Source organism: Myotis daubentonii, chromosome 7, assembly GCF_963259705.1.
Source record: "Myotis daubentonii chromosome 7, mMyoDau2.1, whole genome shotgun sequence".
Taxonomy (NCBI): domain Eukaryota; kingdom Metazoa; phylum Chordata; class Mammalia; order Chiroptera; family Vespertilionidae; genus Myotis; species Myotis daubentonii.
Window position 1 is genome coordinate 3,924,938 of NC_081846.1, and position 14,612 is coordinate 3,939,549.

Sequence of the window (14,612 nt, forward strand, 5' to 3'; positions counted from 1 at the left end):
AGGGTTTATCTGTGCGGGTCAACTGAATGCACAGCCGAGACATTGGTGTTTGCAGGGCTACTTAAGGTATTCTGAGGCCTGGTACCAAGCAGCAAAAATGCAGATGGAAATATCACATTCATCAAGCAGCTGCAACCAATTCACATGCTCCCCAGAGCTGGCAAGGTGATGTCAAGAAAGTTAAACTGGAAGAATGAGACTCAGATTCTAAATGAGATCAGGGAAAAGAGAAAGCCGAGTTAATAGGGGAAATCAAGACAGAAACAATCAACATTACAGCTATATTTGGAGGAGAGTTTAAAAATCAATTCTCTCTGCTTGTTCTAAAATTGTTCTGCCAACAAACTGACACTGTTATATACTTTTCATTTTTGGTTTATTTAGTCTTCTTTAACACAGCCATTGTTAGTTCAACCATCTAATACGTGGGGTACATGATTGCAAAAACAAGGATAGCTGTATAGGTTATGCCATCAATACATTTGTTAAACTTATCTCTTTTATAAGACAAAGCAGTTTGTTAATACTGTCTTGGGTTAGCTATATGTGTAAGGCTACTTATAGTGAGTGGCGAAATCCAAAGGCAGGGAACTGCTCCTTGCTACCTGTCTTTAAACTATAGTTTCATAATATTCGCAAAACATTAGCATTCTGTAATTAAAAATAGATAAGGCATCATTTTAGTATAATGTTAGGCAGTAGTAAAAATTTCCCTATCTGAATATATGTGCATATATATATATATATATATATATATATATATATATATACTAGCATGCTTTAAAAAGTTAATAAACATACTAAAATGATGTGGAATTGACATATAAAAAAAATAAGACCCGGAATGAAATTATCATTATGCCTAAAAAAGGGACAAACAGAAGCCCTCCCTTTCCTAAACCTGTTGATTTTAATATCCTATAAACCAACATTACATTTTGAGTGCGAGTGTTTGAAGTTTGGAAAACATTACATTAAAGACTAGCATTTTCCAACTTCCTAGAAAAGGCAGTATGCGTTAATTAATTTTGAATATTTATGTTCATTCCCAGTGTTAGACAACATCCTTTTGAGTTTCTTCAGGGGAATATTTGTAATGTCTTTTATATATTAAGAAAAAATACAGCTTTAACACAGTAACATGTCTTTATATTATTTGAAAATGTTAGAAAATAAAAATATTGTGAAAATATAACATTATTCCAGATATATGAACTTCTTTAGTATTGTTATAAAGAGTGAAATACTTGAACTTAGGTTGTAAATATTCTACTTCTAAGCACATACTTTTTTTTCTCTCTGTGTCTTCATTTTCTCTGGCATTCTTTGTTCCTGTTTTTCTTATTTTCCCACCTCATTTTCTAGTTTTCTTTTTCTAAGATTCCCGATTTTCCTACATGTCTTACTTCATTAGCTAAAAATTACAATTTTTACTTTATTTTCAAGAAAACAATGGTTTCCATTAAGTGGATGGTCAACTGAACTTTTTCTTCTACCTTCTCAAAAACGTGTTTTCTTTTTTTAAAAAAGCAGTTACCCCTTTAGCTTAAACACACATGTATATCGTATATCACACACCTGAAAAATAACTAACAGATGCACGGAGTTCTGTGGAAATTCCATGTATTACTGGTACGTTATGCAGCAAGCTTATGGAATGACCCCAAATCAATCGCCTTTCATGACTAGTCTCTTCAGGAGCCCCTGGTTCTTTGACTGAGCGAACCTGATCAGTGTTTTGCAACGGCTCATGTCTTCTGGCATCTTGGAGAAATCCTACAGAAACAGAGCCGAGGAGCAAATTAGAAATGGAGCCCCCGACAGGCTGCCTTCAGAGCGAATCTTGGTCACGTGTGTGCTGCTGTATGGGCAACAACACGGTGGTGAGTGGGGAGCGCTGGAGGCGCGTGGACGCGTGTTCTAGGCTCCCACCTGCCTGCAGGCACCGCGGGCCCGTGGGCCTCCCGCTCAGGCCATCTGGCCCACCTGCAGCACAGGGGGCTGGGTGGCCTCCTCTTCTGACCGCTCCGCCTCCTTGGAGTTGAGCGCGTAGCCGGCCTCATAGCGCACCTTCTGTGCCTGTTCCCGAGCCACCGATGACTCCTCATCTTCCTCGACGGTCAGGTCCACGTTGCTGTCCATGCCAGAGTTACTCCCCCGCGAGGCTGCCCTCCCACTCTCCCCCTCGGCCCCCTTCCCTTCGGCCAGGACGCTGGAGAGGGAGGCTTGGGAGAGGCCCTCGGCCAGCGAGCTCCCCTCGTGGTCATGGTCGTTGGGCACGTGCTCATTGCTGGGGGCGTCTTCGGACTTGGTCTCCCCCGCGCTTTCCCCCTCCCGGATTTTCTTGCGCCCGAAAGTGAGAGGGGAGACCTTGAAGGGGGAGCTCTTCCCGGAGGCTGTTTTCTGGTGGTTGGAAGTGAACGATTTCTTAATCTTCTCCCTCCTCTCCGCAGACACGATCTTTGTCCCCAGCCTGTTCATCTGCTTCTCGATGTTCTGGCGGGAGAAGGCCTTCTTGAGGCTGTCCACCTTCCGGAGGCTGGACCTCTTCATCTTCTCGGCTCTGCTCTCCCCCATGCTTTCCTCCGCGCTGTCCCCCAGGGCCTCCTCGTCGTGGGCCAGCTCATCTTCCGACGAGAGGTCCACCGTGTGCAAGGTCTCCTCCAAAGACTTGTTCTCATCGGCGAGGTCCTCCTTCCCTTCGTTGGGGCTGGACACGGGCTCTTTGGCAAACACACTGGTGGGGATCTCATGCTCTTCCTGAGGAGACAGACAAGGCAGAGTTTATGATAGTAACGCATTTCCCAACAGGCCTGAGCAGCTGTAATGTCTGTGCTCTAAGTTTTGGGCATGATAGAAACCCAATGTTTGTGGCTTCAGTTTTCCAGGACATGAAGAGTTAACTGTAAATCGGTCAAGGCCCCCCCCCCCCCCCCAAGCTGGATAAGGCCAAGGGCTCCCCATGGGGAAGATTGGCAGGGTTCTGGCAAGGGCTCTATCAGTGACAGGCAGAGGGGGAAGTGGGCTGTGGCTCAGATCGACCAGGAAGCTGCCTCGATAAAGGAGCTAAAGTAAGTCACTGTGAACTTTTCTCCTACCCAGCTCCGTTCCGGCCAATATCCCACTGAGAAGGAGCCCGGGGGTCAAGTTGAAAGATAAAAGGTGGGGGCAGGGGAGAGAAACCAGGAAGTCCTCAAGTGTGAGATCCCATGTAAAGCCTTGACCAGGTTTCCGCCCAAACTAGCAGCCAGAAGTAAAGATATGGCCAACCTTGGTGTCTGTTCTAAGTGCACGATAGTTTTTCTGAGGAAAAACATAATTTTAGAGTAAGGGAAGCAAGGGCCAGCCCTCCTGGGCACCCACTCACAAAACCTTGGGGTTTAGTATATCCTTTGTGGGCATTAAAATGGGGAGGTGGCACACTAGAGCCATATTTAGAGAAGTGAAGGGGAATTATGATGCCAAGGGTAGCTTATCAAGCCTCTATTGTTAAACAGGGCTTCCTGGACAAGAATGCTTCAGCCCCCACCTAGAGCTAAGAGTGAGGAGAGAAGCTCAGGACTCCCCCCCGGCCCCCCAACACATTATGCCCAGTACACCTCTCTCTCCAGCTTCTAGGCACGCAGGCAAAGACGTACCCCTGCCATGTCTCAGGGGGCAGAGCCTGGGCACCTGCCTCCACAGGGCAAGGGGAATGGCTCGCCAGTGTTGCTAAGTGGGGAGACTTGAATGTAGACAGACTTGGGCCACTCAGCATGGAAATCTCTTTGATTTTTATAATTTGAATATTGGAAAACAAGACCCAACCAAGTGCCTTCGCATTTTCATGAAAAGAAACAGCACAGTAGAAAGAGCGTGTGACTGGAAGTCTGAATCCCAGTCCTTGCTGTACTGCTAAATGGTGTGTGACTTGTGGCAAATAACTTCATCTTGTTGGGTCTTGGTTTCTCCCAGACATGATGGGAGGATCTGACCTAGATTAGCAGCCTTTGGACTATACTTCCAGGGACACTAGGGGCTCTGCAAGAAGGCCAAGGTGGGCCCAGCGCCAGAGTCCATTCCATACCACTTGCTTCCACCAAAGCCCTGATGTTACCTGGTTATATTGTGGACTGCCCAGTACATGTTCAGTGTGAAAAATAACGAGATTTAGTGACTTTAGAAGTCTGTCTGGGATCTAAACTTCATGCAAAGTTCATGTTAACAGTAAGAACTTCCCTTCTCATTTTGCAATTTTGAAAAATTGACATTATCATCAGAAACATGCTCTAAGAGTGAGCCTACATATTTTTTAACTTCTTGCTACAAAGACTAAATGAACAAAGTTTTGATAAAGAAAAAATTAAAAATCCCTCTCCTTATTACCACTGCATGGTATAATTATGGTACTTTCTGCGAAGACACAGCCCCGTGTCTCCCCCTTACACACATATACTCAAGCCAAGGGTAGCTTATCAAGCCTCTATTATTAAACAGGGCTTCCTGGACAAGAATGTTGAGCCCTTCCTAAACTGGTTAGAAACAAAGGGGACAGTCCTGGGTAGAGGTAAAGAGCAGAATTGCCTGGTTAAATAGAATCCTTGGTAGAGTGAAGAAGTCACAGATTCCATTTCCTAAAGCTTTCTCCACACCCACCCATTTTTAAAAATTGAATTTATTAGGGTAACATTGGTTAGAAAAACCATATAGGTCTCAAGTGTACAACTCAATGAAACATCATCTGCACACTGTATCATGTGCCCATTGGCCCAAGCAAAGTCTCTTTCCATCCCCATTTCCCCCCACCCTTTGCCCACCTGCACCTCCCTGCCATGGCTATACCCACATAGTCCTCTGTGTCTATGTGGAATGTACATATGGTTTTTGGCTGATCCCTTCACATTCTTTCATCCACACCTTCCCATTTTGAATGTCAACAAATTGTCAGGGCCTAACCAGTTTGGCTCAATGGATAGAGCATTGGTCTGTGGACCGAAGGGTCTTGGTTTGGATTCCAGTCAAGGGCAAGTTGCAAGCTCCTCCCCGGCCTGGGCCCTGGTCAAAGCGCGTGCAGGAGGCAACCAATCAATGTGTTCCTCTCACATCGATATTTTTCTCTGTCTTTCACTCTCTCTTCACTCTCTCTAAAACTCAATGGAAAAATATACTCAGGTGAGGATAAAAAAATGTCAGGAACACCGTATAAAAGACAAAGTTAAAAAATAAAAGGAGGATGGGATTCCCACAAATCATTTATGACATGGACTTTTACAGAGAGCAACGTTCCCATGTTTCAAGTCTCAACTCGCCTCTGTTTCATTGGCATGTACTCCCCATGAAGGTGGAATTGTTGTCTGTTGTTCACTGCTACGCCCCAGTGACTAGGAATAGTTCCTGGCAGCTCAACAGCTATTTGTGGAAGGAGTGCGTGTTGGGTACGGTGGCTTTCTAAGACAGCCCCGAGGGTGGAAGCCTGCGAAAGTATGGGCCTGCTGTGCGTCTAGAAGGAAGTGTGCTGACTGCGGCTGCCGCTGGGAAACGAGAACCTAAGGCATGAGGAGAGCAGGGGTTGCCATTTGTAAGAAGGGTTTTATTCTCAGAGGAAAAGTGTGACTGAGTGAGGGCAGACTGCAGAAGTAGCTAGGGCTTTGGTGCTTCGCCCACAAGCGAGATTACTTGTGGGGTTTGCCAAGAGGGTTGGGATGCTTTGACAAGAGTTGCTTGAAGAAAAGGAAGAAACCAAGAGCTCAGGGAAATGTTATTAAAAGTCTTAGTGGCTCTAGCTGGTTTGGCTCAGTGGATAGAGCGTCGGCCTACGGACTGAAGGGTCCCGGGTTCAATTCTGGTCAAGGGCAACATGCCTGGGTTGCTGGTTTGATCTCCAGTTGGAGGTGTGTAGGAGGCCACCGATCAATGATTCTCTGTCATCACTGATGTTTCTATCTCCCATCTCCCTCTCCCTTACTCCCTGAAATCATATATATATATACACCTTAGTGAAGACGGCAGACATGCAGGTGGAACTCAAAATTAGCCTTGGCTCCGTGAGAAGAGGTACATGTGTATAATCTCCCACGGTAACCAAAGGATTGCCCTGCCAGCTTTCTTTTCTTCAACCTCAACCAAAGGTAGACCCAGTAACCGGACTTTTAAAAAAATTCAACTAATATTTTTGCATTTTTTCTTAAATGTAAATGTTATTATTAAAAAAGCATGGTTGAGTTTTACTCTTATATCTCCCCTTATGGGTCTTTTGAGGACGGTTTGAGCAAAGGGCATGATCGTGTGATTCAGAAATGACCTGTGGCAGATTCACACTGCAGAGCTGAGGGCAGTTAAGAGATAGTAGGAAACACAACTGAATTCTTTTGCGCGATGCCAGGGAAATTTATACAAGTGCTCTTTGGTGCCAACTGTGAAAATAAACGCAGCAGGAACAGACATAATCCAGAATGGGCTGCTTGCGTCTTCCTGCGGCTGGAACCCAGTGAGCTATGTCTTCTTGGCTATCTGCTAGGCTTCTGCTGTCACTTTAACTACTCGAGCCGCGCTTGGTGCTCTGTCTACTGGACAGTATTTATTTTGTGGCTTCTTAAGGCATCACTCTGAAGGTGAGCCCTTTGCTTTTCCTTTTCTGGCAGGAATCGGTGAATGTGCAAGCACATGTAGGCCTCACCTTCCCATGATGTTTGTGTAGAAGCAGCACGATACTGACACTCTTAAAAAGCTCCATTCTTTGGTAAAACGCATGCCTGGTATTTAATGTGAAGTGACTGTTGTGATGGAAATTCAACTTGAACCTCGGACAGTGGCTCCTCTGTCACTGCACAGACCCCCAGGTGCCCAGTCTCACCTGCACACGTGCCTAGCTCAGGACACGCACACCTCAGGGACACACTTGATATCTCACCTCCCGACAGGGAAGGTGACACTTCTGCCTTTGGCCTCTGGTCATAACGTCTTTGATCTACTCTCTTGGAAGATTCCAAGATGGTTGGCTTTTTCAAGGGGGATGATCAGATACACACCTTCAATTCTGTCACTGCTGCCTTATGCTGCCCACATACCTGCTAGGGCTGTGATTCCTTTGAGTGGCATTAAGAATCCCCTGGGAGCTGCATTGCTTCCTTCGGAAGTTGTACCCAGCCGACTATTTGCCCTACAGACTTATTTTCAAAAAGATACCCAGGCTCCAGTGAGGACCTGCTCCTGGTTCTGATGTTTCACAAACACCCTCAGGAATAGTTCAAAGGAAGGAAGAGCGAAACAGCACACTTCAAACATACACGAGTGACACGCTCACAAGAGAAAAAGAGTGGAGAGAGCTCTTGAGCAGCGGCATTTTTCCTGGTACTTCCGCTTGTTTGCTGCTTATATTAATTCTTTTGAACTAATAATTCCAGTTGTGCATATAGACATCAACATAGAGAAACTTGCCGACACGCGAGGCACTTTTTGGGTTGGAACTCATGGAAGTGAATTTTTGCACATGTATACAGCTATGGACACTTTCAAAGACAAGGAGATTCTATGACTAGCATTCGAAAAGGAGGCCACAGTAAGTCCTTTAAAGCTTGAATAAAGAGAGACAAGCCAGCGGCTTGCTCTCCTGTCACTAGCTTATCACCCCTGTTGTTAGAAGACAATAACACAGACTGTCATCGTCCCACCGGGATGTGGTGGCATCTTGGAGGGATATGAGGATCATAAATTTATGTCCATGAAATGTTTTATCCAATAATCTCTAAATACTAGTTATTAAAATGGAACTATGCCCACCTGACATTCTGATTTATGGGCCTCTTTCCCACATTGATGGCTCTCTCCGATTCGTGTTGCTGAGGTATAGATTGCCAAGTGGATAAAGCATTGATTAGAACTGCACCCCGAAGGCAGCGGCTGGTGGGAGCGGCAAGTCATAAGAATAAAAAGCATTACTTCCAATCCCCGAGCAGTCTTTCACATTCGGGAGGATTTAAAAGTTTCATTAGTTTTCAGTGTTATCAAGGGTTCAATTCTTTTTTAAGATCACACTGGTTAGGTGTTCTTTGTTACACACCAAAAACACATAAGACAAAGCCAAACCAAATCGCACTGAATTATTGAAAAGCTGGTGTAGAGAGCCCAGTGAACGTGAACTTTGCCCTAGTGGGATTAGAGTGTTTGTTTCTACTGATTTCACAATTCAGCTCTATAATTTCTACTGTTAACAAAATGAAACCTGTCCAGTTACTTTGCTTCTGTGATATAAAATGAGATTAAACTAAATGGTTATTAAGGTACTTTCCAGCTCTAAAATATCTGATTCTGTGACATTAACCTAAATACTATGAAAAATAGTTAACAAACGACGGGAGCCATCCCATAGTATCCTGATGCCAACCACGTTTTGTTTCACCCAAGAATCCAAACCCTGAGACCTGAGCTGCATGGGGAACCCTTTTCACTCCATTCAAACACATACAGATTACAAAACAGCAGAAGGCGCATCGCTTACTTGGCAAGGCCGCACCTGGGAGCTTAGTCATTTAATACAGGAAAGCCATGATTCTTTGGAAGAAATACCAACAATAATCAGTTATTCCCATAAAGTGCCTGAGGGAGGGCTGACATTCAATAAGTGTAAACAATAACAATAAGAACCAGTATTTTGTTTATCTCATAAACTAAAGGGCACTGGGTAAGTGGCATATTGAAACCAATATTCCATTATGGGAACATTAATCAATGTGATATAAACATCACACGTTGTCATATCAAAGGTGTTTTTTATGATCCGGGTCCCTATTTCTTCTAAGTCTGAATTAACGTTGCAGTTTGCAGAACAGTGGCTTTGGATAGAGAAAGGAGTAGAGTCCTTTAAAAAAAATCCATTTAAAAACAGTCTGAGGCGCTACCCTTTTAGTGCCTTTCTAAAATTCTGATCTCATGGAAGGAACCCAAAAGATGAATATTTGAACACATTTAAGGGCTTGATTCTCCACGAATATATCCACAGCAAGTACCTGACCTCTACTCTTTTCACCCAGTTTCACAATGTTATGTGGATGAAAGTGTAAGCTGTCCATGAGGACTCTCATTTTCTTTGCTGGATTTGAAATAATTCCTGAACTGCTTTTTCAAATAATCATCAACTAACCCCTTAAGAGGCCTCACACCCTCAGGCAGGGTCAGTTACCTATGAAATTCTAGTCCCTTCAATCAACAGAGAAAATTTCCTCTTAACTGCATATTCACTGACTTTCCATAGAAATTCTATTTTTTTTTTTTAAGTAAAAAGCTAGCCTGCCTTACAGGTGAAGAATTAGCCTTATTAGTCTTGAGCGTTTGCTTTTTGATCAGCAACCCCTCTGGGTCTCATTTCACTTGTCCTGGGTCCTGTCACAGTAGTTTGAATTTGAACATTGATCCTATAGAAATGTAGAAAGGAAAGCTGCTAAGTTTAACAAGGATCTGACAATTTCCTTTATTGCTTAAAGAGAAATGAATTTTGTCCAGTTTTAGATACTCCTGGTTTATAATCTGAGGTAATGGCTAAGGCCTGAGAGGCTTAACATGTAAATTCAGCACAGGTTTAAATAAACAAATGACATGATTTAAACAGGATACACTGAAAACCAAGTCTGGAATTTTAGACAATTCAAATGTGTGAGCATCTAGGTCCAACCCGCCAACCAGCCAGCCAACCCAGAAGCACCTATAGATTTGGGAGGACATAACAGGAACCGACAGACTAGACACGTGATCTTCTAAACACCACAGCACCAGGTACCTCATGTCAGCAACAGCTTTCCTTTCCCCGCTCTCCTCTTTTATTTTCACATGAACTCTTTGGTCGGAAACTAGAAAACCAATGGATGCAGTCCAGGAAAGAACAGCATACCGTCCAGCTGACTGGAAGTGACAACAATCACGTAAAGATATGAGGGGCCCTGGTACCTTACCCGCCCTCCGCCCTCTCTGCAGATCGAGGGAACAGGACCTCTGCCACACGGGCAGAAGGGGCTGCTGCCAAGAGGGTCCATGTGGGGAAGGCTCTATGGGCAGGTCCTTTGCTTGCATGGAGCGGTGGTGACATGGTACTGATTTCAACATGGTAGTTGTCATACAATGTATGGTAGGGAGTGTGTGTGTGTGTGTGTGTGTGTGTGTGTGTGTGTGTGACTTTTAATAAGTCTCAACTGAAAAAGCATAAGCATAGCTGTTTCAAGATCCTGGGTAGGGTAGGGTCAGTTTTTACTTAAGAGGCATATTTATTAATTATTATTATTTATTTGTATTTTTATTTTAAAAAAATCTTTATTGTTGAAAATATTACAGATGTCCCCTTCCTCCCCATGACCTTTCCCAGCTCGCCCCCCGCCCCCCCAGGCCTTTACCACCCTATTGTCTGTGGCCATGGGTTATGCACATATGCACACAAGGGCTTTGGTTGATAAGAAGCACATTTCTAACCAAGCAAACGTGTAGCTTTCCCTGCAAATGCATTTCAAAGCCACCCAGGAAGAGCTGCTTTCCCCTCCTGGAGTTCCGACACCAGGCCCGTCACTGGCCATTTTCAGTGTGATTTCCTGGACTCCGCACCCTGGAGAGAGCGAGGAGGAGGAAGCATGTGTGTGGAAGAGCACACACTTCGGCATCAGTCCAACCCCAGCTTCATCACTGGCTTCATAAATAACTTTAGACGAGATAGAAATGTCTCCACATCCTCATCGGTAACTGGGGGAAGGGAGATAATGCCCAGAAAAGCGCTTAGTAGTGTAGGCAGGGCTTACTAGGAGCTCAAACGTTCTTTGCTCTTGTTAAGAGATCAGTGCACAGATGAGGACACAAGCCTGGAGAAGCTATAAACCCTGCACACAGTTGGCAAGGGGGGAAACTAGGATTTGAACTGATGTCTGATGGCAAAATGAACCTTCTCAGCCCCTAAGCAAAACCAGTCTCTAACACAGCTATTGTTTTATCCATTGGCATAATTACTCCTCTAGAAACCTTCGCTTTAAGAAGGATCAAGAGAAAGAGCAACCCTTCCACGGAGGAGCTGCACTCGCATTTGTTTCTTTAAATAACCATCAGGTGACGCCTTGAGAGCTGAGATGGCGAATATCCTTTAGGCTAAGAAAGGATCTTCCCTGGCTTAAGAAAGGCCCCTTTCCTTGCCTCCTCAACGGTTCTTTTCAAAACGAAGTGTCCTCGGGGGCTGCCTGCTAAGAGGCCAGAGTGGAGCGTAAGCGCACAGCCTTGGCTTCTCTTCGCTTCCCCCTTGGTCTTGAGCGCCCAGTCTCACCTTCCACTCACTATGCGGAGAATTTCTTCCCTTTCAAGGTGACGAAACAGGAGGCCACGGCCAGGCCTCAGCAGCAGCCTGTGTCTCTACTCTAAGTTCCCCAACAATGGTTTGTCTAAATGTCAGATTTAGAATTCTCTCCGGTTTTTAGTCACATATCTTCTCCGTACCCACCCCCCTTCTCCCCCAACATCTACAGATGTCCGTGGCAAATCAAAACAAAACCTGATCCCTACAAATCGTGTTTTTCCTCGACTAGATAAATACTTGTGTTTTTCCTCCCGAGCTGAGGGCTAGGTCAAGAGTTCTTCTCTTTGATTCATACAGGAAGGAGGGAGATTTCGTTTAACAGGTCTGTACATGTTTAGTTTTGTGGTGAGATGAGGACTTAACTGAGCAATGCTTCCAGAGCCAAGATTTCTACTACCTTTTGGGCTAATAAATTAAGGATCTTATATGGCTTAAGAAAGATAACAGTTACAGTATCTCTTCCGTTTATTTGGTGCATGAAAAGCTATTCCATTAAAAGCTAAAAAAAAACTTCCAGCTGCAAAAAGCCTTCGAGGTATAGGAGGAGGTCAGCGGCCTGAAGCTTTAGAACAGCAAGTGCGGTTTGGGGAGGACAATGAAGCAGCCGGGTGAGCCTGTCCTTTGGGTGAGGGAGGAGGAGGCTAAGGCTCTGAAAAGAAGGCTCCCTTGGTCTCAAGCCCCATTTCCAAATCTCTCTTGGGAGATGAAGGCTCTTCTGTGTGCCTTTCACAATCAGACAGCCGATCACAGCCTCTCCTTTCCAGGGCTTTGAAATCCTCCCCTATTCACTGGGTCACAAGGAGACAGCCCTGGGGCAGGGAGGGACGGCCATTGCTTCCTGGGGTCCCAGCTGGCGGGGTGCCACTGGGCGGAAGGCTCCCGGCAGTAGCAGGGCTGCCTTTGGATTCGCAAGTGCCCACCGCCTGGCGGAACCATGGCCCACGCAGTCTCCCTGTCCCTAGAGAGCCTCTTGCTACATTCGTTGCACCATTGATGCCTCACAGAAAATCCAAGTGGCCTTGTTATCCCCAGGCAACGATTGGAAACAGCAAATACTCAAGGCCAGCCTTTGTAACTAGAACTGATCACACTGCTTTCATTTCACTCTGCAGTTGTGTCTCTGCGCAATGAGAGGCGCATCTGGGGTGTCTGTGAGGAGCTCTGCTCGGGACTGCTAGTGCGTCGTTTGCTAGGAAAGAGCTCAGAAAGATCCCTTTGGCCAGAAGAGCCCTGGAAGGAGGCTAGTCAACGCGACTGGAATCAGCCTTTGGTACTTGCTTAGTCCCCACAATACTGGTAGCCTCTGGACACAGGGAGACTTTACAGGGCTATGAGTTTAACTTTTTGATTTAAAAAACAGCAACAACAAAACCCCCCAAACAGACGAAAACCCCGCATGCTTAGCTCATTTGCACAAAGAGTTAATAAACAGCCACTGAACGACGTGGCCCTGACGGGCTGGCAGCTGCAGCCTGCGCCCGGTTCATATGAGGGAGACACATGGGTTTGACTGGGGCGCGGCCTCTGCTCACCTTCCCGACCTGGATGGAGGCCATGCAGGTGTCCCCATAAGTGACCCCGCCCTACTAACCTGGGCATCGGCCGTGCGCGTGGGCCGCAGGGACCGGGGAAAGTGCACCTGTGTGTGCTGGGTTCCCCTTCGCCTGCTGAAGGCGGACGGGGACAATGCCTGTGTGTCTGCGCCCTGACGGGCAGGGCAGATGGACAGATGGACAGATGGACAGATGGCGAGAGCCAGGCCGCTGAGCTCAGGAATGCCGAGCAGTGGCAGCTGTGGGGCGGGGAGGGCGGGGGCACGGGGGGGGTGGGTGCGGGGGGGGGGGGTACTGACCTGGAAGATGAGCACTTTGAAGTGGTTGCGCCGCAGGAGCTGGGCGTGGTTGCTCTCCAGCCGCTTCACCTGCGCGCACTGGCGCTCCAGGCGCTCGCGGACCGCACGCGTGTGCGCGCTCACCTTGCGGGACTTGTCCAGCAGCTTGCTCACCGTGTTGCCCGTGGAGGCCTGGTACTTGGAGAGCTTGGTCAGGTCGTTCTGGATGCCCTTCACCGAGCCCTCCAGGCTCATCTGCCGCTGCTCCATCTTGTGCTGGTTCTCCTGCACCACGTCCATCATCTTCACCAGCTTGTCCAGGAGCGTGAGCACCGTGACCGCGTTCACCTGCGCGTGGTCCCGGAGGGCCTCGTCCGTGCTGCCCAGGTGCAGGCTGGGGCTGGGCGTGGACGAGGGTGCCGGGCTGGGGCTGGCCGGCTTCTCCGGCCGCAGCTCGGAGCCCGGGTGCTGGGACTTGGCGGCGTGGGCAGCGTCCTCCTCCATGGCCGGCAGGTGGGCAGGGAGGTCCCCCTTCTTGCTCCGGGTGGACGGTGGCGAGGGGCGCAGAGCTGGGCCGGCCGCTTGGAGCTCAGAGCAGCGCGCTCCAGCCGGGAGAGGTGCAGACAGGCCACCCCGGCTCCACTGACCGGGGCCTGCACCCCAGCTGCTCTTAAAAGCCCGCTCCACCCAGTGGGAGGCGAAGGTCAGAGCAGAGCCGCTCAGGGATCAGAGGTGTGCACACACTTCCTCGCTTTCCTGCAGGGCTAGCTTTCTTTCCGACTCCTCTTCCCTTTTAAAAAGAAGTTGAATGCCATATTTCAGTCATGACTTCATCTAGGGGCGGGGAAAACAGCTCACCCGCCAGCTCCCCGCCCCCAGTTGGCCAGCGCTGGTAAACTTGTCCCTGGCTGCTATGCTACAGATGCAACAGAGCGGCTGTTCTTTTTTTTTTTTTTTTTCCTCTTTCCTGAATACAAGTTATTCTAACGGAAAGTATTGTTTGCACTTGCCCTAGACCTGACGGATGGACTGCAGAACGCCTGGTGCGCAAGGAGATGGGAGGGGTCAAGTGTGAAGGGTGCTTGCAGCCCAGCTTGTGCTGTTGGTTTTTAATGTCTGAAGGGACAGAAGGGACCCTGCTAACACCCAGGAAAGCAGCCCAGTTCTTCTTCAGAAGTTCTTCTTGTAATTGGGGGTGCAAGATAAGTCAAAAGAGACTGAACCTCAAGGATGTTAAAACATGTAATGTTGCCCAGCTGGGCGGTGTGGCTCAGTGGTTGAGCATCATCGGCCTATGAACCAGGAGGTCACAGTTCAATTCCCAGTCAGGGCACATGCCTGGGATGCGGGCTCCATCCCCAGTGTGGGGTGAGCAGGAGGCAGATGATCCATGATTCTCATCATGGATGCTTCTATTTCTCTTTCCCTCTATCTTCCTCTCTGAAATCAATAAAAACATTTTTTTAAAAATATAGTTTCTTTTGG

The 14,612-nt window shown here is 47.1% G+C and overlaps 1 protein-coding gene across 1 annotated transcript; it reads right to left on the minus strand.

The window, feature by feature from the left end:
• Positions 1-354: 354 nt before the first annotated feature.
• CAVIN2 (caveolae associated protein 2) lies at positions 355-13,915 on the minus strand. Its single transcript, XM_059702603.1, has 2 exons — positions 13,149-13,915; positions 355-2,760 (listed from the first exon to the last, which is right to left on the minus strand). The coding sequence occupies exons 1-2, from the start codon at positions 13,629-13,631 to the stop codon at positions 1,969-1,971; spliced, it is 1,275 nt and encodes a 424-aa protein (XP_059558586.1). The 5' UTR covers positions 13,632-13,915; the 3' UTR covers positions 355-1,968.
• Positions 13,916-14,612: the final 697 nt, after the last annotated feature.